The sequence below is a fragment of the Podarcis filfolensis genome (genome assembly GCF_964270895.1).
Source record: "Podarcis filfolensis genome assembly, chromosome: 8".
Lineage (NCBI taxonomy): Eukaryota > Metazoa > Chordata > Lepidosauria > Squamata > Lacertidae > Podarcis > Podarcis filfolensis.
The window spans coordinates 85371761-85393804 of NC_139611.1; the positions used below are offsets into that span (position 1 = coordinate 85371761).

At 44.9% G+C, this 22044-nt stretch overlaps 2 protein-coding genes across 3 annotated transcripts; both read left to right on the forward strand.

Annotated features, from left to right (window-relative positions):
• Positions 1–2406: 2406 nt before the first annotated feature.
• LOC310768150 (uncharacterized protein) lies at positions 2407–6051 on the forward strand (the record flags this gene model as incomplete). The annotated part of the gene is made up of 5 exons (XM_083625865.1): positions 2407–2591; positions 2847–2929; positions 3186–3312; positions 4251–5090; positions 6014–6051. Exons 1-5 carry the CDS (start codon positions 2531–2533, stop codon positions 6049–6051), a joined length of 1149 nt encoding a protein of 382 aa, XP_083481991.1. The 5' UTR covers positions 2407–2530.
• Positions 6052–9912: 3861 nt separating this feature from the next.
• On the forward strand, positions 9913–19946 carry LOC310768734 (zinc finger and SCAN domain-containing protein 16-like). 2 transcript variants are annotated; one of them, XM_083627448.1, is made up of 7 exons: positions 9914–10431; positions 11935–12421; positions 12616–12697; positions 13476–13558; positions 13998–14124; positions 18939–19250; positions 19503–19946. In XM_083627448.1, the coding sequence occupies exons 2-7, from the start codon at positions 12026–12028 to the stop codon at positions 19811–19813; spliced, it is 1311 nt and encodes a 436-aa protein (XP_083483574.1). In that variant the 5' UTR covers positions 9914–10431; positions 11935–12025; the 3' UTR covers positions 19814–19946. The 2 variants fall into 2 exon arrangements, with proteins under 2 accessions (XP_083483573.1, XP_083483574.1); XM_083627447.1 differs by having other exon boundaries at positions 9913–10431; positions 18939–19946.
• Positions 19947–22044: the final 2098 nt, after the last annotated feature.

Genomic DNA, 22044 nt, shown 5'->3' on the forward strand with positions numbered 1-22044 from the left:
CAAGCCTGGGTGCATGAATGGTGGTTTGGGCCTCAACTAGGGGAGTTCTCATGTCACTAATATAGAGGTTAAAGAGATAGGGGGCAAGGATGCACCCTTGTCGTACCCCCTTATTTATTGGTACAGAGTTTGTGAGATCGCCCTCAGGTGTTAACCTCACCCTAGTGGCCGTCCCTTCATGTAATTTGATCATAAGCCACAACAGCCTTTTATCTATGCCCCACTTTGCCAATTTTTCCCATAGCAGCTCTAGAGATACTGTCAAAAGCCGCCTTCAGGTCTATAAAAGCGGCACATAGAAGACCATGAGTGGGGGAAGAATACTTCCGCGCCAAGTGATATAGAATTATTGCATGGTCAGTAGAAGCACGATTTGGTCTAAACCCGGCCTGTTCATGGCCTATCAGATTGGAATCTTCGGCCCATTGGGTTAGTCTGGTTAGCAGGAAGCGAGTATAGATTTTTCCGATGATTGATAATAAACTGATATTACAATAGTTTCCTGGGTCCTCTGGTGGTCCTTTTTTATATATAGGAATTATGATGGACTCCTTCCATGATCTAGGTATCTGGCCCGTGGCATTAATTGCATCAAAGATTTTTGCAAGAATTTTGGCCCACCATGCTGGGTGTTGTTTAATAGCTTCCACCAGGATCAGATCGGGCCCTGGGGCTTTATCAGTTTTCAGTTTAGCAATTAGATCAACTATTTCCTCCGGGTCAGCATCTGGCCATATGGGCAAGTGACATGAAAGAGTATCAGAATGAATGTTAGAGATAACTGTCTGGGAGAAATATTTTCTTAGAAATTGTTCCCATGTCGGGGCTGGTATAACCGTCAATGGGTACTTCCTCGATCTTTTGTTGATTAAATTCCAAAAACCACGAGAGCTGCGAAGCTTAGAGACAGCAATCAGCGCTTGCCAACGTCTTAGCTGCCATTCATGCTTGGCTGACTTCTGTGCCTGTTTGTAAGCAATTTTGGCCTGCAAGTACTCTGGGGGAAGAGTTTCAGCTCCAGAAGATTTATATCTGTTGTAGATACAACAGAGAGAGAGTCTAGCTTGCTTACATTTGGAATCAAACCAAGGTGCACCGAACCTGGGTTGATCTCAGTTAACCAGGTGAGTCGGCATCGTAAAGAAGCTAGTTAAATCTACAGAGAGGTGGGAGAACCACTCCAATATCCTATTTGGTTCAGACAACTCCGCCACTGAAACAATAAGGGGTTCGGAGATATTCCTCTGGAAGAATTCTGCGTATTTTTGGGCCTGTTTCATAGACCATTTAATGCTTCTTACTTGAGCTGCGGCATTTAAACCTACATGAATTGGGTGTGAACCGCTAACCGGGTGCCAGTCAAGCGTTAGCTTGGCCGCTAGAGGTAGGTGGTCACTGGATTGTACATTGTCTACTTTAAAATAAAAGAAGTTTGAGAATAGGTCTTCTGAAACTAGAAGGTAGTCTAGGACACTATTTGATGTTGTGCCCAAATGAGTGAATTCTCCTGGCACGTCCGGAGGGCAATTGCCATTCAAAATGTTCAAATTCATACGAATGGCCAATTGATAAAGAAGGACTCCCGCCTCATTCACTCTGATGTCCTTAGATTTTCTTGATGTAAAAGAGATTAAATCAGATTTTGGGTAGGAGGGAGGTACCCACCACTTGGCCTTGATTATCCCATCCCAATTGGCGGCTGTACGTGCATTAAAGTCACCACCCATTATCGATGGAATATTAGGGTACATAACATAGCATGCCAATAAATGATCTTCCAGAGAATCCCATCTATAATGGAGGTCCGATATAAGACCACCTGGAGGAAGATAAACATTGGTGATTAATAGGGAGAATTTTTCACTTGAAATCAGACCTGTAAAGGCAAAAGGAGGAAAAGTCTGAACTAGCGAAAGTTTAGCGCTCATTTTAAGCGATATGGCGATTGCAAGACCACCTCTGGACCGGCCACCTTTTTGGGAGGGACTAGCTGGAAGTGATATCAGTTCAAAACTTGCCCGGGGAATATTTCTATTTACCTGACTGTGTATCAGATTTACCGGTATATCAGAAAAATATATTTGCTTTTTAGGATTTGCTAAAACCTCTCATTAGGACAGGCAGAATTTGGCAGAAAACGTAGGGACTTCTTTCGATTTCTTAGAGGTGTCCTGAGGACAGAGATGGATGAGCAAGACTCAGCTGGGCCTGAAGCGGGAGGAGGCCATTCCATCCAAACTCTTAGCCATGGAGGAATCTGGGGAAAGTCTGTCCAAAGGATCCTGGGTGAGGAGGACACTCTCCGCTCAGATGTGCAGAGCCAGCAGCTTGGGCAGCTTTGCTACCAGGAGGCCAAAGGACCCCGAGAGGTTTGCAACCGACTCTACCACCTTTGCCCATCTTTTTTTGGAAAGCATCCGAGGAATGATATCTGATACCCCTAAAATGTTTGTGTCCTTTGCCATTCCAGTTCTAATCTAATTCTTTTGAATGCTTGTTGCTCTTGCAGGGGAAGGATAAGTTTCCAGAAATGGGTCTGGATTCTTCTGAGGTAGAGAGAACTCCGTTGGACTCCAGAGAGAGGCCACTGGGTAAGGAGGAAGGAGTTTTTTCTCCCCTGTTTTATCACATGTTGTGAATTTTGAAACTAATCTGTTAATTATTATCATCTTTTGGTGGAGGTCACAGGGGGCCAAGAGCCCAGCAAAAGGGAGATGTATTTTAGCACAACTAATATGTGAAATGGTTACTACCGTCCACATTTACATGGCTACTCTTACTTTTTGGAAGGCCCACCTGTAGTTTTCCTTCCGACTGAAGCATGCACTTACCTTTTTCTCTCATAGGAGACCGAACGATGCCAGCAAGACCTGTTTGTCCATCTTTTCTTGGTGGCGAAGGGGAAGCTGCCCCTGTGGAACCAGAGCAGGTAGGAGGAAGGAGCCATGTGGGGAAAGAGGATGTCATGGATGGGTTGGACACAGAGGAAAGGTGGGAGGAACCGCCAAGGAAAGAAAGGTTGAATGCTAAAATAGGCTTCTAGGCAGTTTACACACCACACCAAACAGTGGCCAGGATTCACCCAATCAGTCGCACAATGGGGCTTTCCCCTCTCATCCCCCTGTCATTGCCCCCTGTTGGCCTTGGTGTTGTCTAAGAGGACAACCTTTTTCCTTTTCTTTTAGGGTCCAGTGTGCTTTGAAGATGTAGCTGTGCATTTCACAGACGAGGAGTGGGCGTTGCTGGATCCTGAGCAGAGAGCTCTGCACAAGGAAGTCATGGAGGAGAATCGTGGGATCTTGGACTCTCTCGGTAAGGCTTCCTCTTGGATCATCCTATCTGCTTTGAAATTCAAGATATATCTCTATGGGAGGAACCTCTGATTTTTCGATGGGGCTCCACAGCAGCACCCACAGCCCCTGGGATTCTAACACTCCCACAGAAAACCTTGGATGGAAGACTATTGACTGCTTTCCCTGTGAATATTCTTCCTTCAGTTCGGCCTTTTCAAAGCATGAAACACAGACAGATGGGCGGGTAATAAATAATAAAATTATTACTATCATTATCATCATCATCATCATGCTTATCCCCCTCCAAGATGGCTCCCCTTTTGCTGTTGAAGGGCTGGCCTGTCTGCAGCCCCACAGCCTCCCATCAGGGCCCCTTCACCAGGGGCAGCAGCACAGGAAGGGCCTCAGGAAAGCAGCCATGACTCCAGCCGGGCTGGGAACCCTCTGGCCAGATGCAGAGGAGGAGGAGGAGGAGGAGGAGGAAGGCTGACCCTCTCCTTCCCCTCATAGGGCCAGGGCTGCCAGAGGCGCAGGGTGCTGAGCAGGGGGAAAGGAGCTCAGCTGAAGAGCCTCTGGGGGAGATAAGATACCCCTCCGTATTTTTCCCAGGCTCCTCTAAAATGCACAAGGCCTTCTTAAATGTAGGCTTCTAAGGGATTCAGGAAGTTCAAGTAGCTTCTGTCAGATTTTTTGTTTCTGTTCTTGCTTCTTTCTGTCATTAGTTGACTTAAGAGACAAGTGACATTGGAGATGGCACAGATCCCATAATTGGGCCAAACAAAATCCATCCAAGAAAATAACTAGGCTTTTTGAATCTCAGGCAGTGAACCCTGGAGGAAGACCTCAAATCGAACTCCCCTCATTTCTTCTTGGGTCAGAAACATTAATTAGCACTGCTTTATAATTGGGGGCTCCATTGCTTCCTGAGGCTCCAATCTGTTTCTCTCTCAATTGCAGGTGGTGATGAATTGGAGCTGAAGAACGAGGGAGACCACAACAAAAGCCACAGAGTGGAGAAGTCATATCCATATTCAGAGTGCAGAGAGAGCTTCAGTCAGAGCTCCCATTCCACTTCAAATCAAAGAACTCCCCTTGAGAAGAAACCCTATCAGTGCTTGGAATGTGGAAAGAGCTTCAGGGAGAAAAACCAGCTCACTGTCCATCAGAGAATTCATACAGGGGAGAAACCCTATCAGTGCCAAGAGTGTGGAAAGAGCTTTAGTCAAAAGGGCAGTTTAAATACCCATCAGAGAATTCATACAGGGGACAAACCTTATCACTGCTTGGAGTGTGGCAAGAGCTTCTTTCGAAGAAGCCAGCTCACTGCCCATCAGAGGATTCATTTGAGGGAGAAACCTTATCGATGCTTTGAATGTGGAAAGAGCTTCAGTCAGAGCACCCAGCTCACTTTCCATCACATACTTCATTCCGGGGGGAAACCATATCACTGCTTGCAATGTGGAAAGACTTTCACTTGGAAAATAAGTCTCACTTCCCATCAGAGAATTCATACAGGTGAGAAACCCTATCACTGCTTGGAATGTGGAAAGAGCTTCAGGGAGAGAAACAAGCTCACTGTCCATCAGATAATTCATACAGGGGAGAAACCTTATCAGTGCCAAGAGTGTGGAAAGAGCTTCACTCAAAAGGGCTGTTTAAATTCCCATCAGATAATTCATAGAGGAGAAAAACCTTATCACTGCTTGGAGTGTGGCAAGAGCTTCTTTCGAAGACGCCAGCTCACTGTCCATCAGAGAATTCATATAGGGGGAGAACCCTATCAGTGTTTGGAATGTGGCAAGAGCTTCAGGGAGAGAAGCAATCTAACTGTCCATCAGAGAATTCATACAGGGGAGAAACCCTATCAGTGCCAAGAGTGTGGAAAGAGCTTCAGGCAAAAGGGCAGTTTAAATTCCCATCAGAGAATTCATACAGGGGAAAAACCATATCAGTGCTTGGAATGTGGCAAGAGCTTCTCTCGAAGAGGCCAACTCATGGCCCATCAAAAAATTCATACAGGGGAGACACCCTATCAGTGCTTGGAATGTGGAAAGAGCTTCAGTCACCAAGGCCAGCTCAATGTCCATCAAAGAATTCATACAGGGGAGAAGCCATATCAGTGCTTGGAATGTGGAAAGAAATTCACCCAGAGCTCCAATCTCACAATCCATCACAGAATTCATACAGGGGAGACACCCTATCAGTGCTTGGAATGTGGAAAGAGCTTCAGTCACCAAGGCCAGCTCAGTGTCCATCAAAGAATTCATACAGGGGAGAAGCCATATCAGTGCTTGGAATGTGGAAAGAAATTCACCCAGAGCTCCCATCTCACAATCCATCACAGAATTCATACAGGGGAGAAACCCTATCAGTGCTTGGAATGTGGAAATAGATTTATTGAGGAGGCCAAACTCAGGATCCATCAAAGAATTCACAGCAAGAGAAAACTATTTTAGTGCCAAGAATGTGGGAAGAGCTTCAGTCACAGGGCCCGTCTCGCTTCCCATCAAAGAACTCACATTGGGGGCAAAATATAGTAGTGGCTGTATACAGATTTAATTTTAGGAGCCCTTAGTTTGTATGAGGTGAGAATTGTAGTTGGGTTCTTTGCCACATCTGGTGCCCCGTAGTAATTCCTACAACATACCCAAGAACTGTGACTTTCAAGTTCTGGGCCAAGGTGTTTAATGCCTTCTTCACAGTTTCCTTTCTCTTGGCAGATCAAAATGAGCAGGAGACGCCAAAGGTTGCAATTTGAATTGGGTTGCAAAGCTGGGACAATTAGAATAAGAGGCACTATTTGACTATTGACTCAAAACCCTACAGTGCATTTAATATAACGGACTTTTAATTTTTATTCTTTGTATATCGTATTGTTGTTTTATTGGTATGCCCAGGGGCTGACGCAAAGAAAGATTTATTCATTCATTGAACATTTTCTTCGCGTCATGCCTGGGGTGAGGGAGAAGAGTGATTTGGTGACACTGATGAGATGGCTGTCCACGCTGAACTTTCCTCGGAAGGACATGGGGTAAAATTTGTGATAGTTGATTGAATATTAGATATTATAGATTTTCATTCTGTTCGAAGTGTCCTAGTACTTATTGCATTTAACCTTTTTGATAGAATGTATTAGGCATGATTTTTGTATGCCTGCATTTTGTAATCCCCATGCCACCCTCCTGCACTGTGTAAAGCTGTGATGTGTATATTGCCTACCTCTTCTAGCCATATCTGACCCTAGAAGGGCAGGTGAGGTTTAGAGAAAGAGGAAGGAGTTGAGCTAGCATCCGTGTGAGAACTCACATATCTCCTCAAAGGTTTTCACATCTTTTGGTACCAGGGAAGTCAGATATGGGATTGAAATGTCAACAGTCCCGTGCAAGTCCTGGTTGCCATGGGCATGGTGTCAAGGTGAGACATATGCGACCCAAATGACCTGGTCACTCTGGGACACCGCAAGGTAATTTCAGAGGAGTCGATATCCGCATGAAGCCACGCATCCCATGACCTGTAACCTTTCTTGATGCAAGTGGAAGAGTGTTGTGGCATTTTATGATTCTTTGTGTGCTTTGTATATAACCTTTCTTCTAATATGCCTCCTGGCAGCCTTTTCGAACTAGCCGTTCTGCTGAACAACTGGTTAGCCAGGCTGTCCTATTGAAATAGTTTGAATAAACCAGCTCCCTGCAGGATGCTGAGATTGCTCTCATTCTATTGGTTCTGAGTTTTTGTTTCAAGTATTCCCTCCCCTGGGTCACGAACCAGTGATGTAGAAGCAAATTCTGATCACATGAGCAATTCACGAGACTTCCGGGTTAGCGTGATCGACTAATGGCGGATTCCCTCCGAGCTCTGGAGGGAATCTGCTCAGTAGGGGACGGGTCCTGCCGCGGCGGCGACGCGGGGACCCTCAGAAAGCACAGGCGCTGAAGCCTGTGGACTTGGTGACTCGGCGGGCGCCATTTGCACCCCCCCGACCCGCGAAGGAGCCTTTTTAAAGGCTTCGGAACGGGGGCCAGGGAGCGGCGCGGTGCTGTGAGTCGATTGCTTCCCCTACGGAGCGAAGCCGCATGCCATGGTCGGAGAGCGCTGACTTCTTCCTTTGAACATTTGGACTAAAAGTAACAACCCGTGAGTAATACGGAAATTGGATTTAAAATTTCTTTTTTGGATTTGGCACGAGCGGGGAAGGCGCAAAGAGGAAGTCCGTCTCCCCGTCTTGTAAACATCTTAAAGCAAGGACTAGATAACTAAGGTTGAGAGAACACCTTCTTCTTGAGAGGATAAAAGTAATTAATTTCACGTTTTGGCAGTATAAGTGAATTTTCTGGAGGATAAGAATTAATTTTGAGAGTGGAACCGTCACCCCCCCCCCCCCCAGGACCTGGGAGCGATCCATGAGAGAGCCTGTTGAAGAGACACAGAAGATTTTGACAGCTGTCAAACTAGCTGTCAAAGCTGGGGAAAAAAGAGAGCTTTGTTTCTGTTGCCTTTGCTGGCTATATTTGTTACATTCAGGTAATAAATTGTTGAAAACAAAGAGAAAAAGTTAATTTGACTTTTGGATTGGAACTGGAAGGAAGCTGGAGTTTCTGGGACATTTGGACTTAGTAAGAAACAAGATTTGGACTACACTTTTAAATATGGAGGTCTGGCTGGAAGAAATATGGACCTTATTGGGACAGAGCTTCTCCGAGATTTGGTGTTTAATATAAAGGACTATCAAAAAAACCGGCAGAGAGGAATTGAGAGAGAATTAAGAGCCTCGGATGTGAGGTCACCAGGCTGACAGCAGATAGACTGATGGACATTTGTTGGAGCTCAAAACCGGGAAAGGCGGGGAGTGGGGCTTTGGGAATCCAAAGGGTGTACAATTATACTTTGTTTTCTTTTTGTATTTTGTTTTGCTACTTATATCAAAATGGGGAACTCGTGAAAGGGAATTGGGGTCGATCTTAGAAAAAGATATTAAGAATAAGTACTGACGTATAAAGACTGAGGTTTAGGTTAAAATTGGTTAATTAAAATGAAGTAAATATAATAAGGTAAAATTTGGGGTTAAGAACTTGCTGAACGAAAAAAATTGATCTGGAATACAAGAAGGGGAGGTGTGGGGAAGTCTGGGAAATATGTTATTGAAAGTAAGGAATGCAAATTATATGTGTGGTTTTTTCTGTTTTTTTTTGTTTTTTCTTTATTTTTTGAAAATTTCAATAAATATCCTTTAAAAAAAGATCACATGAGCAATTCACATACTTAATACTTTCCTTTCTTCTGTGAGAAGCTTAAGTCAAGGATTCCCTTTCTGCTGTCCTCCGATCACTCACAATGGGCGTATGCCAAGAGGAAAGAATCGTATCCATGAGGAAGAAGAGTTCTTGGTTCATCTTACGCCAAAGGGAGCAAGAGATGGACAAGTTTGTTTGCTTTAGGGTCCTCCAGGGTATCCCTTCAAAGATGGAAGAAAGGAGATGAAGGGAAGAGCTAAGGGCAGAAATGCATTTAAGAGGGAATAGAATCTCATTGCATTGTTTCAATAAAATGTTGCATCCCACGTACAAAGTTTCCATCCTCATTTCCGTCGCTGATTGTGAGGCGGGGGAAGAAAGGTAGTGACATCTAAAGGATACTAGACAAATGAAGTTTATTTGATATACAGTGGAATCTCAGTTTTTTAGCATCTTTGAACCAGAATGTTTCGTTTTCGAATGCCGAAAACCTGGAAGTAATTGCTTCTGTTTTCGAAGGCACCTCGGACATTGAACAGCTTCTGCTACGTGTTTTTCCATTTTTTCCTTTGCGCTTGAGTTTTCAAATGTCTTCCGGAACGGATTGTAGTTCTACAAGGTGATACAAATAGTTATATGTAAGTTTACCTAGAGCTTCCACATATCACAAGAAGGGTTGTCTTTATTTGGGAAAATAGGAAATATTAAAAGGAAAATGCCTTGCTGTGGTACCTCAGGTTACAAACACCTCAGGTTACACACTCCACTAACTAGAAGTAGTACCTCGGGTTAAGAACTTTACCTCGGGATGAGAACAGAAATCGCAGGGCGGCAGCGGGAGGCCCCATTAGCTAAAGTGGTACCTCAGGTTAAGAATGGACCTCCAGAACGAATTAAATTCATAACCCGAGGTGCCACTGTATTAGGAAGAAAAAATAAGAGAGTAACGCCGAAGGAAATGGGGTTGGGAAGAGGCTGGTGCGGTTTTAAGGTCTCGGTCCTTTCAAGGTGCTGTTGGCATCAAAATGAGAGCCAGGCTGGTGGCGAGGAAAAGGCCCGCCAGGAGGATGTCCTTGCAGGACCGTTCGTGCTCCTCCTGCTCCTGTTTCCGAGGGAGGGAGCAGCTCAGAGGCCAGTCCAGAGGGTCCCCCAAATAAGGCCCCCCCCTTGGTGCAGGCCATGCCCGGGCCTCGGCTTTGCAGAGGGAGAGAGGGGGGAGCCGGGGCCGCCCGGCTCTCCAGGGGTTAAAAGGAACGGAGCTGGATTCCTAGAGAGGACCGGAAATCAAGGGAGAAGGTTCTCCCCCATCCCTTCCTGCAAGGAGGAGGAGGGCTGTTGTCTCAGCTCCTTCTGGGATCCGGTGAGTCTCTTTCTCTTCCGCTTAGGTTGTGTTGGGGAGACGGGGGAGTCCCCAGGGGGCAGGGCAGCCAGGAGGGTCCCCCAAGAAGAGAGGGAAGGGGGCCTGGGGGGCTCCGCTTTGCAAGGGTTCCAAGGACAGCGCAGAAGGCCAGCCACGAGGGCCAGGGAGACATCCTTCTCAGGGACCCCCAGAGTCATCTAGCCGAACCCGCGGCAGCGCAGGAATCTCTTGCCCAACCTGGGGCTCGAACCCAAGACCCTGAGATCAAAGGGACTCATGTTCTACCAACTGAGCTCCCCTGCCTTATTCGGGTTTATTTCTGCAATCCGCGTGGCTCCTCCTAAGCTTCTCAGGGAGAGAAAATGTGAGCTTGGTTTGCTCCACCTTGCAAGGGTTAAAAGGAAATGAGCTGCATTCCTAGAGAGGACAGGAAATAAAGGAGGGACGAGGTCCTCCCCAACAAAAGCCCCTCCCGCTCCCTGCAAGAGGGGGAAGGTGGCTTTCGTCTCCTCTGCAGGAGCTGCCTCAGTTTCCCTTCAGGGACCTGGTGAGTTTCCTCTCTTTTCTGCCTTAGGGTGCACTGGGTAGAAGTGGGGCGGGTCCATGGGGAGCCTGCTCAGCTCCTGCAGGGGGATCCCCAAGCCAGGGATAAGAGGTTCTGCCCCCCTTCCTCTCTGCAAAACCAGGGAGGCTGCAAGTAGCAGGAGGTCTGCAACTCTCTTCTTCCTTTGCATCAAGACGCCACTTGCTCCTTTGGGGAGGGGGAGTCACTGAGTCAGGAAGAAAAGGGCATGCAAAGGAAACCCGATGGGATTGAGGAAACAGTCACGTTCATTAACGCAGGTGGCAGCCAGATGGACACATTTGGAGGTAGAAATAAATGAAGTCCTTCCATGTCGCAGTGTGCAGGTAGACCCATGGAACTCCCATCCACAGGAGAAAGGGATGGCCACCAAGCCAGATGGCTTTAGAAGAGGATGAGGCCAATTCAGGGAGGAGCAGAGGGCTAGCGATGGCTTCTGGCCCCCACACTTGGAGGCAGCCATGCTTCTGAATGCCAGCTGCTGGGGGAGAGAGTTATCCCTGGGCTCCAGGCCTGCTGGTGGGCTTCCCAAAAGGTGCCCCAGGTTGGCACCTGAGAGCAGGAGGCTGGACTGGCTTCACCCAAAAGGAAAGCAGAGCCCAACCTGGTGATAACAGAATAAAGGATGCAAGGGGGGAGCTGCATGGACCAGCTGGGGAACCTGCAAGGGAAGGAGGCTCTGGGCCAGAGGAGGGGCGGTGGGGCAATGATGAGTCGTCAGAGGGAGGAGGAGGTGTCTGAAGAGGTAAGAGGGCTTAGTGAGCGAGGGGAATCTGTGGCAGAGAGCAATCTAGATCCAGAGGCAGGAGATTCGGATGAGGGAGGCCAAGAGGTAGGGATGATTCTGGCTGGTGAAGAGGAATAGGGGTCTCCCCTCCTCCTGTGACAAGCTCTCCCCCCCCCCCATCATCATAATCAATTACTTGATGTTCACCCAAAATTCCCGTGGCGGATTAAAACAGTAAATCACAATATTAGGCAGAGTATAAAATTATTACAGTCACAGAAAGAAGGCAAATCCTGTATCTCTCTTTTTTTAACACTGTCCTTTGCCCCCCCCCCACAAGTTATTTGGTCCCACCCACCTGTTCTTTGGCCAGGTGAAGTTCTGGCCCTCAGAATAAAGAAAGAGGGACCCACCCCAGGAGTCTTGAGAATGTGGGAGATTGCAAGTGCTGGAACATGAGGCAAAAGCAGGAAAGAAATGTGCCCTGACATTTGGGGGTGGGAGGGACCCCCACTATTGCCTTGGGTCCCAGTTACACTTAGTACAGATGACTCACTCATCCATTCTTCCTTCCTTCTTCTTCCTTCCTTTACTTTTTAAGGAAAGCTCAGTCTGAGTTGTGGTGCAGTCCAGCCCTGGTTCCTAGCAAGATTCATCCACGATTGCCCAGGGAACATTTCTATTCACCTGACTGTGTATCAGATTTACCGGTATATTAGAAAAATATATTTTCTTTATAGAATTTGCTAAAACCACTCATTAGGACAGGCAGAACTTGGCAGAAGACGTAGGGACTTCTTTCAATTTCTTGGAGGTGTCCTGAGAACAGAGATGGATGAGCAAGACTCAGCTGGGCCTGAAGCAGGAAGGCTTCGTTCCATCCAAACTCTTAGCCATGGAGGAATCTGGGGAAAGTCTGTCCAAAGGATCCTGGGTGAGGAGGGGACACTCCATTCAAATGTGCAGAGCCAGCAACTCAGGCGGCTTTGCAACCAGGAGGCCAAAGGACCTCGAGAGGTTTGCAACCGACTCTACCACCTTTGCCGTCAGTGGCTGAAACCAGAAACCCACACGAAAGCTGAGATGCTGGACCTGGTGATCTTGGAGCAGTTCTTGGCTGTCCTTCCAGCAGAGATGGAGAGCTGGGTGAGGGAATGTGGAGCGGAGACCAGTTCCCAGGCGGTGGCCCTGGCTGAAGGTTTCCTTCTGAGTCAGACAGAGCAGCAGGTGAGAGAGACTTTCCTCTGAATACTTCCAAGGAGTTCCGAACTTGAGGGAGAGTATCCCCCAATTGTCTACTAATTTGCCCATCCTTTTTTTGGAAAGCATCTGAGGAATGGTATCTGATACCCCTAAAGTGTGTGTGTCCTTTGCCATTCGAGTTCCAATCTAATTCTTTTGATTGCTTGTTGCTCTTGCAGGGGAAGGATCATTTTCCAGAAATGGGTTTGGATTCCTCTGAGGTAGAGAGAACTCCGTTGGACTCTAGAGAGAGGCCACTGGGTAAGGAGGAAGGAGTTATTTCTCCCCCGTTTTTGAGGAGATTTCAACCCTCCCATATCCAAGAATCTGCTGATATTCTCTGCTGATTCTCCAGAGAGGAGGGGGTGGTTTCTTCTCTCTACTTATTCCGCTCCAGCCTCACATCAGAGAGAGACAGAGAGACTGAGTGTTAGAGAGAGACTGTGATCTCTGTATAGATAAGGTTGCTGCTAAGAGCAGCTGCAGACACTCAGTGCAGTTCAGCATTTTTTGTTTAGACCTCATTTAGCTCTGTATATAGTTGTGTATTATAGTTGTAGATAGAATAAAGAAGATATTCTACAGAGCTGCTCTCCGAGTCGTTTATACTCTGCTATACTCTGCTGTTCGACGACTGTCTTCTTGTGGAAGTGAATCCAGTGCTCACAACTCTAGGCTGTGAGTCCACAGCACTTTGACCTGTTCCTGTGCAGAAGGTGGTCTCTGGAAGTCCTACCCAGCTCGCCTAGCCCAGTTGGGGCTGAAGTGGATGAGTCCAGTTCGTGGCGCTGGCTCAAGAGCGATGCTGACAGTTTTGTCACTTTATGTTGTTTTTGAAACTAATTTGTGAGTTCTCTACATCTTTTTTGGAGAAGACATGTGAAGGCAAGAGCCCAGAGAAAGGGTGATGTATTTTTGCACAACTAATATGTGAAATGGGTACAAACGTCCACATTTACATGGCTACTCTTACTTTTTGGAAGGCCCACCTGTAGTTTTCCTTCTGAGTGAAGCATGCACTTACCTTTTTCTCTTGTAGGAGACCGAAGGATGCCAGCAAGACCTGTTTGTCCATCTTTTCTTGGTGGCGAAGGGCAAGCTGCCCCTGTGGAACCAGAGCAGGTAGGAGGAAGGAGCCATGTGGGGAAAGAGGATGTCATGGACGGGTTGGACACAGAGGAAAGGTGGGAGGAACCGCCAAGGAAAGAATGCTAAAATAGGCTTCTAGGCAGTTTACACACCACACCAAACAATGGCCAGGATTCACCCCATCAGTCACACAATGGGGCTTTCCCCCTCTCATCCCCCTGTCATTGCCCCCCCTGCGCACCTTGACGTTGTCTATAGGGCATCAGGAGGGTCCTTCCCACCCGGCAAGAACAGCACACAGGGAAAGAAGGAAGGGGATCCTTCCATGTGGCAAATGGGGATGTGTCCATCATGAAATGTGCAGAAGAAGAATCCCATTAAAACATAACATCTGTTAAGAGGCAGAAGACAACAGAGCAAAGTGTAACAGTTCACCTTGATGTTGTCTAAGAGGACTACCTTTTTCTTTTAGGGTCTAGTGTGCTTTGAAGATGTAGCTGTGCATTTCACAGACGAGGAGTGGGCGTTGCTGGATCCTGATCAGAGAGCTCTGCACAAGGAAGTCACGGAGGAGAATCGTGGGATCTTGGACTCTCTCGGTAAGGCTTCCTCTTGGATCATTCTATCTGCTTTGAAATTCGAGACATATCTGACTTCCGGGTCAGCGCCATCGATTAATGGCGGATTCCTTCTGAATCTCGGAGGGACTAGCTCCGTGGGATCGGGTCTTACCGCTGCGGCAAAGCGGGGGCCCTTTAAAAATCACAGGCGGGGGAAGCCTGTGAACGTGGGGACTCGGTGGGCACCATTTGCGCCCCCCAATCTGCGAAGGGACCCTTTTAAGGGCTCCGGAGCGGGACGGGGTGAGCGGCGCGGTGCTGAGAGTCGACTGCTTCTTCCGTGGAGTGAAGCCGCACAGCTGTTATCGGAGAGCGCTGACTTTTCCTGGGACAATTGGACTTTGAAAGTAACTACCCGTGAGTAGGATTAAATTGGATTTAAAAGAGTAAGTTAATTTGACACCGAAGCGGGAAGGTATATACAGGAAGTCTGCCTTCCCTTCTTGTAAACAGATTAAAGCAAAGAGACTGTAAAGCGGAAACTTGAAAGACGTCTTGGAAAAAGACTTAAATCTTAACATCAGGAAAGCGGTCTCCCCTCCAGTTTGCAGGAGAGGAGGGAGGAAAGTTTGAGGTATATTTACCTGCAAAAACAAGAGGAAAAGGAAGCTAAAATCCGCTGCCTAAAACCTGGGAACGGACTGCCCCTAGACAAGGAACCGCTCAGTGGAAAGCCTATCGGTAAGCAGAGGACTTTTGACTTAGCTCTGCAAAAAGAGATACAGTGTTTCTGGACTTCTCCTGGTTTTAAAGTAACTGTCTAAGTGGACTGAAACTGTTGTTTTTAAGTGAACTGGGGGACTTATAAGGACTATATTTGTTTTTAAAAGTTGCAAGCTTTGGCTGTTACTGTGTCCCCCTAGAGGAGGTTTGACATTGCTACAATAACAACTGGATTATAGGAAAATTCCTTTTTCAAAACAAACTTTCAACCGTGGGATTGACCTTGGATTCTCATGAGTGTGTTATGGCAGATGGGAGAGGAAAGTTAGAGCTGGCGCAGGAAAAGACTACTAGGTCTGGCAGACATTATCGGACAGACACTGCGCAGCAGCGAAGGGCTTCAACATCTGGAGCATCTGGAACATAAGGGGCTGCTCCTCCACAGGTCAAACCAAAAGTTATGTCGTCCGAAGACGTTTTGGCACATGCACTTGGAAAAATTAATGAATCCTTGGAAAACTTAGCTAAGCAGGTAGCTGAGACAAATAAACAAGTAGCTGAAGCATCAGTTAAAATTGACCTGAATACTACAAGCATTAATAATTTGGGACAGAAGGTGAATACCAATACAGTCTATTGAAAAATTATTACAGGAATCTGCTTCGACCCTAAAGATAGCTGAAGAAGCAAAAGATATTGCAACTGCTACTCAAGAGAAGATACCACCAGTATATAAGCAATTGGAGGACCACGGTTTGACACTGTCTATGATTGAATTGAAAGAGAAACAAAGGAATTTAAGAATCAGGGCTGTACCAGAACGTGAGAAAGATAATCTGGCCGATTTTCTTACACAGGAATTTACAGATTTTTGGCAACAGGACTTGGGGAAGGAAGAATTTAAGATAGTGAGTGCATTTAGACTTGGAAGAGGACAAAGGAGGAACAAGGTGAGGGACTGCTTGATTACTTTTCGAACAAAAGAGGAGAGAGATAAAATTTTGAACCTACACTATCAAAGGACTTTGGAAATTGACAACTCAAGAGTGGAGCTATTTAAGGATATTCCAAAACATCTTTTTGGAATTAACTTAACTACGGAGATCTAGTTGCCCTGTTGAGAAGAAATAGAATTCTCTTTAGGTGGGAATTTCCCCAAGGTCTATCCTTTAAATATAAAGGAAGAAAAATAAAAATAAGATCAGTTAACGACAAAGACAGGTTTCTGAAAGACCACGAAGAAGATCTACAGAAAGAAGCGGAATCTGGAGAAGAGCCAAGAGCACTGGAAAAAGGAATACTGGATATAGCAAACCTATCTTTTGGATTGTACGGTCCAGAGAAAGAGACACCACTGGCAGAACAAGAACAGACACTTGGTGCAGTTGGAGGCAAAGCGAAGTAACCCCATCATGGCTCTGCAACTTTTAAGTTGGAATTGCAACGGTCTTAACTCTCCTCGGAAGAGAAAAAGTGTTTTTCATTTACTAAAAAAGGAACAATTGGACTTGATTTGTCTACAAGAAACTCATGTAACAAGGTTACACAGGAAACTACTTATCAATAAGAGACTGGGACAGGAGTTTATCTCATCTGACAAAGTTAAAAAAAGAGGAGTTGTGATATATGCAAAGGAGAGACTATTACCGAAATTTATTTTTAAAGATGAACAAGGAAGATTCCTGGCAATTGAAATTCAAGTTCAAGGAGAGAAATTTCTGATCGTAGGAATTTATGCACCGAATGAGGGGAAATCTGAATTTTTTAAAAAGTTGCATGAGATCTTATTGGACTATTTGGATTACAATCTGATTTTGATGGGGGACATGAATGGAGTAGTATCTACAAACATGGACAAGGCACAAAGACAGGTAGTTACCAAGGATGGTAGACTACCAAAACCTTTTTTTGAGATGACAGACAATTTGGACTTAGTGGATATTTGGAGAACAAAGAACCCCTTGGGAAGAGAGGGAACCTTCTTTTCTGAAGCCAAGATGACATGGACTAGAATTGACCAAATATGGGTAACTAGAGGAATGGCACCAAAGATAAAGAAAGTGGAAATCTGCCCAAAAACTTGCTCCGACTATAATGCTGTAAGGATGGAGATGAAGCAAATTTCAACTGGCTCCTTCAGATGGAGGATGAATGACACCTTATTTGGAGATGAAGAAGTGTATAAAAAAGCCCAAAAAACTTTGAGAGATTATTTTGAAATAAATATGAACACTAATGTAGAAAAAAGAGTAATCTGGGACGCGAGCAAAGCTGTTATGAGAGGGTTTTTGATACAACAGAATGCAATAAAGAAGAGAAGTCAAAATGAGAAGAAACATAAAATTTTGGAGAAAATAAAAGAAAGTGAGAAGAAATTGAGGGCAAAACCAAAGTCGCAGGAGATTTTGAGAGAAATAAAACTATATCAAGTACAATATATGGAAATGATGAATCAGGAAATAGAATGGAAAATTAAACAAATGAGACAAAAACATTTGAATCAGCTAATAAATGTGGGAAATTGTTGGCTTGGCAAATGAAAAAAAGACAAAAATTAAATACTATTACAAATTTAGAAGTGGAAGGAAAGAACATACATAACCCAATTGAGATTAGAAATTGTTTCCAGAGGTATTTTAAACAATTATATTCACAAGGGCCACAGAAAGAAATGGACATAGACCGATTTTTGAAGACAAATGGATTACAAAAAATCTCTCAAGAAAGTAAATTAATGTTGAATTATAAAATATCTGAACAGGAAGTAGAAGGTGCAATTCAAAATATGCACTTGGGCAAATCTCCAGGACCGGATGGGCTAACTTCTAGATATTATAGATCTTTGAAAGAGTGGCTATTACAACCTTTGAAGGAAGTCTGCAATGAAATTCTGGAAGGGAAGAGGGCACCAGAGTCGTGGAAAGAGGCGTATATTACACTTATACCGAAAACAGAGACTGAAAAGACTCAGTTTAAGAACTACCGCCCTATATCGTTACTTAATGTGGATTACAAAAATTTTTCTGACATTTTGGCCAAGAGATTGAAAAAAGTATTGATGGAAGAGATTCATAAAGACCAAGCGGGCTTTCTCCCGGGAAGACATTTGTCTGATAATTTGAGGAACATAATTGATATCTTGGAAAAACTAGAAGTGAATATAAACACTAAAGCAGTTCTGATATTTGTGGACGCGGAGAAAGCTTTTGACAATATCTCTTGGAGTTTTATGAAAAAGAACCTACAGGGGATGGGGGTAGGCCAAGGTTTTGAAAATGGTATAGGTGCAATATATTCTGAACAAAACCCACAGCCCCTGGGATTCTAACACTCCCACAGAAAACCTTGGATGGAAGACTATTGACTGCTTTCCCTGTGAATATTCTTCCTCCAGTTCTGCCTTTTCAAAGCATGAAACACAGACAGATGGGCGGGTTATAAACAATAAAATTATTACAATTATCATCATCATCATCATCATCATGCCTATCCCCCTCCAAGATGGCTCCCCTTTTGCTCTTGAAGGGCTGGCCTGTCTGCAGCCCCACAGCCTCCCATCAGGGCCCCTTCACCAGGGGCAGCAGCACAGGAAGGGCCTCAGGAAAACAGCCATGACTCCAGCCGGGCTGAGAACCATCTGGCCAGATGCAGAGGAGAAGGAAGGCTGATCCCTCTCCTTCCCCTCATAGGGCCAGGGCCGCCAGAGGCGCAGGGTGCTGAGCAGGGGGAAAGGAGCTCAGCTGAAGAGCCTCTGGGGGAGATAAGATACCCCTCCGTATTTTTCCCAGGCTCCTCTAAAATGCACAAGGCCTTCTTACATGTAGGCTTCTAAGGGATTCAGGAAGTTCAAGTAGCTTCTGTCAGATTTTTTGTTTCTGTTCTTGCTTCTTTCTGTCATTAGTTGACTTAAGAGACAAGTGACATTGGAGATGGCACAGATCCCATAATTGGGCCAAACAAAATCCATCCAAGAAAATAACCAGGCTTTTTGAATCTCAGGCAGTGAACCCTGGAGGAAGACCTCAAATCTAACTCCCCTCATTTCTTCTTGGGTCAGAAACATTAATTAGCACTGCTTCATAATTGGGGGCTCCATTGCTTCCTGAGGCTCCAATCTGTTTCTCTCTCAGTTGCAGGTGGTGATGAATTGGAGCTGAAGAACGAGGGAGACCACGACAAAAGCCACAGAGTGGAGAAGTCATATCCATATTCAGAGTGCAGAGAGAGCTTCAGTCAGAGCACCCAGCTCACTTTCCATCACATACTTCATTCCGGGGGGAAACCATATCACTGCTTGCAATGTGGAAAGACTTTCACTTGGAAAACAAGTCTCACTTCCCATCAGAAAATTCATACAGGTGAGAAACCCTATCACTGCTTGGAATGTGGAAAGAGCTTCAGGGAGAGAAACAAGCTCACTGTCCATCAGAGAATTCATACAGGTGAGAAACCCTATCAGTGCTTGGAATGTGGAAAGAGCTTCAGGGAGAGAAGCAATCTAACTGTCCATCAGAGAATTCATACAGGGGAGAAACCCTATCACTGCTTGGAATGTGGAAAGAGCTTCAGGGAGAGAAGCAATCTAACTGTCCATCAGAGAATTCATACAGGGGAGAAACCCTATCACTGCTTGGAATGTGGAAAGAGCTTCAGGGAGAAAAACAAGCTTACTGTCCATCAGATAATTCATACAGGGGAGAAACCCTATCAGTGCCAAGAGTGTGGAAAGAGCTTCACTCAAAAGGGCAGTTTAAATTCCCATCAGAGAATTCATAGAGGAGAAAAACCTTATCACTGCTTGGAGTGTGGCAAGAGCTTCTTTCGAAGAAGCCAGCTCACTGTCCATCAGAGAATTCATACTGGAGAGACACCCTATCAGTGCTTGGAATGTGGAAAGAGCTTCAGGGAGAAAAACAAGCTCACTGTCCATCAGATAATTCATACAGGGGAGAACCCTATCAGTGCCAAGAGTGTGGAAAGAGCTTCACTCAAAAGGGCAGCTTAAATTCCCATCAGAGAATTCATACAGGGGAGAAACCTTATCACTGCTTGGAGTGTGGCAAGAGCTTCTTTCGAAGAACCCAGCTCACTGTCCATCAAACAATTCATACTGGAGAGACACCCTATCAGTGCTTGGAATGTGGAAAGAGCTTCAGTCACCAAGGCCTGCTCACTGTCCATCAAACAGTTCATACTGGGGAGACACCCTATCAGTGCCTGGAATGTGGAAAGAGTTTCACTTGGAAAAGAAGTTTCACTTCCCATCAGAGAAGTCATACAGGGGAGAAGCCATATCAGTGTTTCGAATGTGGAAAGAGCTTCATTCAAAGAGGCCTTCTCAGTGTCCATCAAAGAATTCATACAGGGGAGAAGCCCTATCAGTGCTTGGAATGTGGAAAGAAATTCACCCAGAGTGCCCATCTTACAACCCATCACAGAATTCATACAGGGGAGAAACCCTATCAGTGCTTGGAATGTGGAAAGAGATTTATTGAGAAGGCCAAACTCGGGATCCATCAAAGAATTCACAGCAAAAGAAAACTATTTTAATGCCAAGAATGTGGGAAGAGCTTCAGTCACAGGGCCCGTCTCGCTTCCCATCAAAGAACTCACATTGGGGGCAAATTATAGTAGTGGCTGTATACAGATTTAATTTTAGGAGCCCTTAGTTTGTATGAGGTGAGAATTGCAGTTGGGTTCTTTGCCACATCTGGTGCCCCATAGTAATTCCTACAACGTACCCAAGAACTGTGATTTGCAAGTTCTTGGCCAAGGTGTTTAATACCATCTTTAGAGTTTCCTTTCTCTTGGCAGATCAAAATGAGCAGGAGACAGCAAAGGTTGCAATTTGAATTGGGTTGCAAATCTGGGACAATTAGAATAAGATCCACTATTTGACTATTGACTCAAAACCCTACAATGTATTTTATATAACGGACTTTTTATTTTTATTCTTTGTATATTGTATTGTTGCTCTATTGGTATGCCCGGGGGGCTGACGCGAATAAAGATTTATTCATTCATTGAACATTTTCGTCGCGTCATGCCTGGGGTGAGGGATAAGAGTGGTTTGGTGACACTGATGAGATGGCTGTCCATGCTGAACTTTCCTAGGAAGGTCTTGGGGTAAAATTTGTGATAGTTGGTTCAATATTAGATATTATAGATTTTGATTCTGTTCGAAGTGTCCTAGTACTTATTGCATTTAACCTTTTCGATAGAATGTATTAGGCATGATTTTTGTATGCCTGCATTTTGTAATCCCCATGCCACCCTCCTGCACTGTGTAAAGCTGTGATGTGTATATTGCCTACCTCTTCCAGCCTTATCTGACCTTGGAAGGGCAGGTGATGTTTGGAGAAAGAGGAAGGAGTTGAGCTAGCATCCGTGTGAGAACTCACATATTTTTTTTTTAATATTTATTGAAATTTTACAAAAACATAGGTTTACAGAATACAAAAAAATAGGAAAAGAAAAAGATAAAAAAAAGAAAAGATACAAAAATACATAAAAAATAATGCGTTAAAGAGGTAATATAATCTCATTGCATTGTTTCAATAAAATGTTGCATCCCAGATACAAAGTTCCCATCCTCCTTTCCTTCGCTGATTGTGAGGCGGGGGAAGAAAGGTAGTGACATCTAAAGGATACTAGACAAATAACGTTTATTTGATATACGGTGGAACCTCAGTTTTTTCGCATCTTTGAACCTGAATGTTTCGGTTTTTGAATGCAGAAAACCTGGAAATAATTCCTTCTGTTTTCGAACGCGCCTCAGACGTTGAACATCTTCCGCTGCGTATTTTTCCATTTTTTCCTTTGCGCCTGGGTTTTTGAATGTCTTCCGGAACGGATAGTAGTTCTACATGGTGATACAACTAGTAATATGTCAGTTTATCTTGAGCTTCCACATATTACAAGAAGGGTTGTCTTTGTTTGGGAAAATAGGAAATATTAAAAGGAAATATTAAATATTAAATATTAAATATTAAAAGGAAAATGCTTTACACTGGTACCTCGGGTTACAAACACCTCAGGTTACAAACACTTCAGGTTACAGCCTCCACTAACATGGAAATAGTATCTTGGGTTAAGAATTTTACCTCAGGATGAGAACAGAAATCGCAGGGCGGCAGCGGGAGGCCTCATTAGCTAAAGTGGTACCTCAGGTTAAGAATGGACCTCCAGAACGAATTAAGTTCTTAACCCGAGGTGCCACTGTAATAGGAAGAAAAA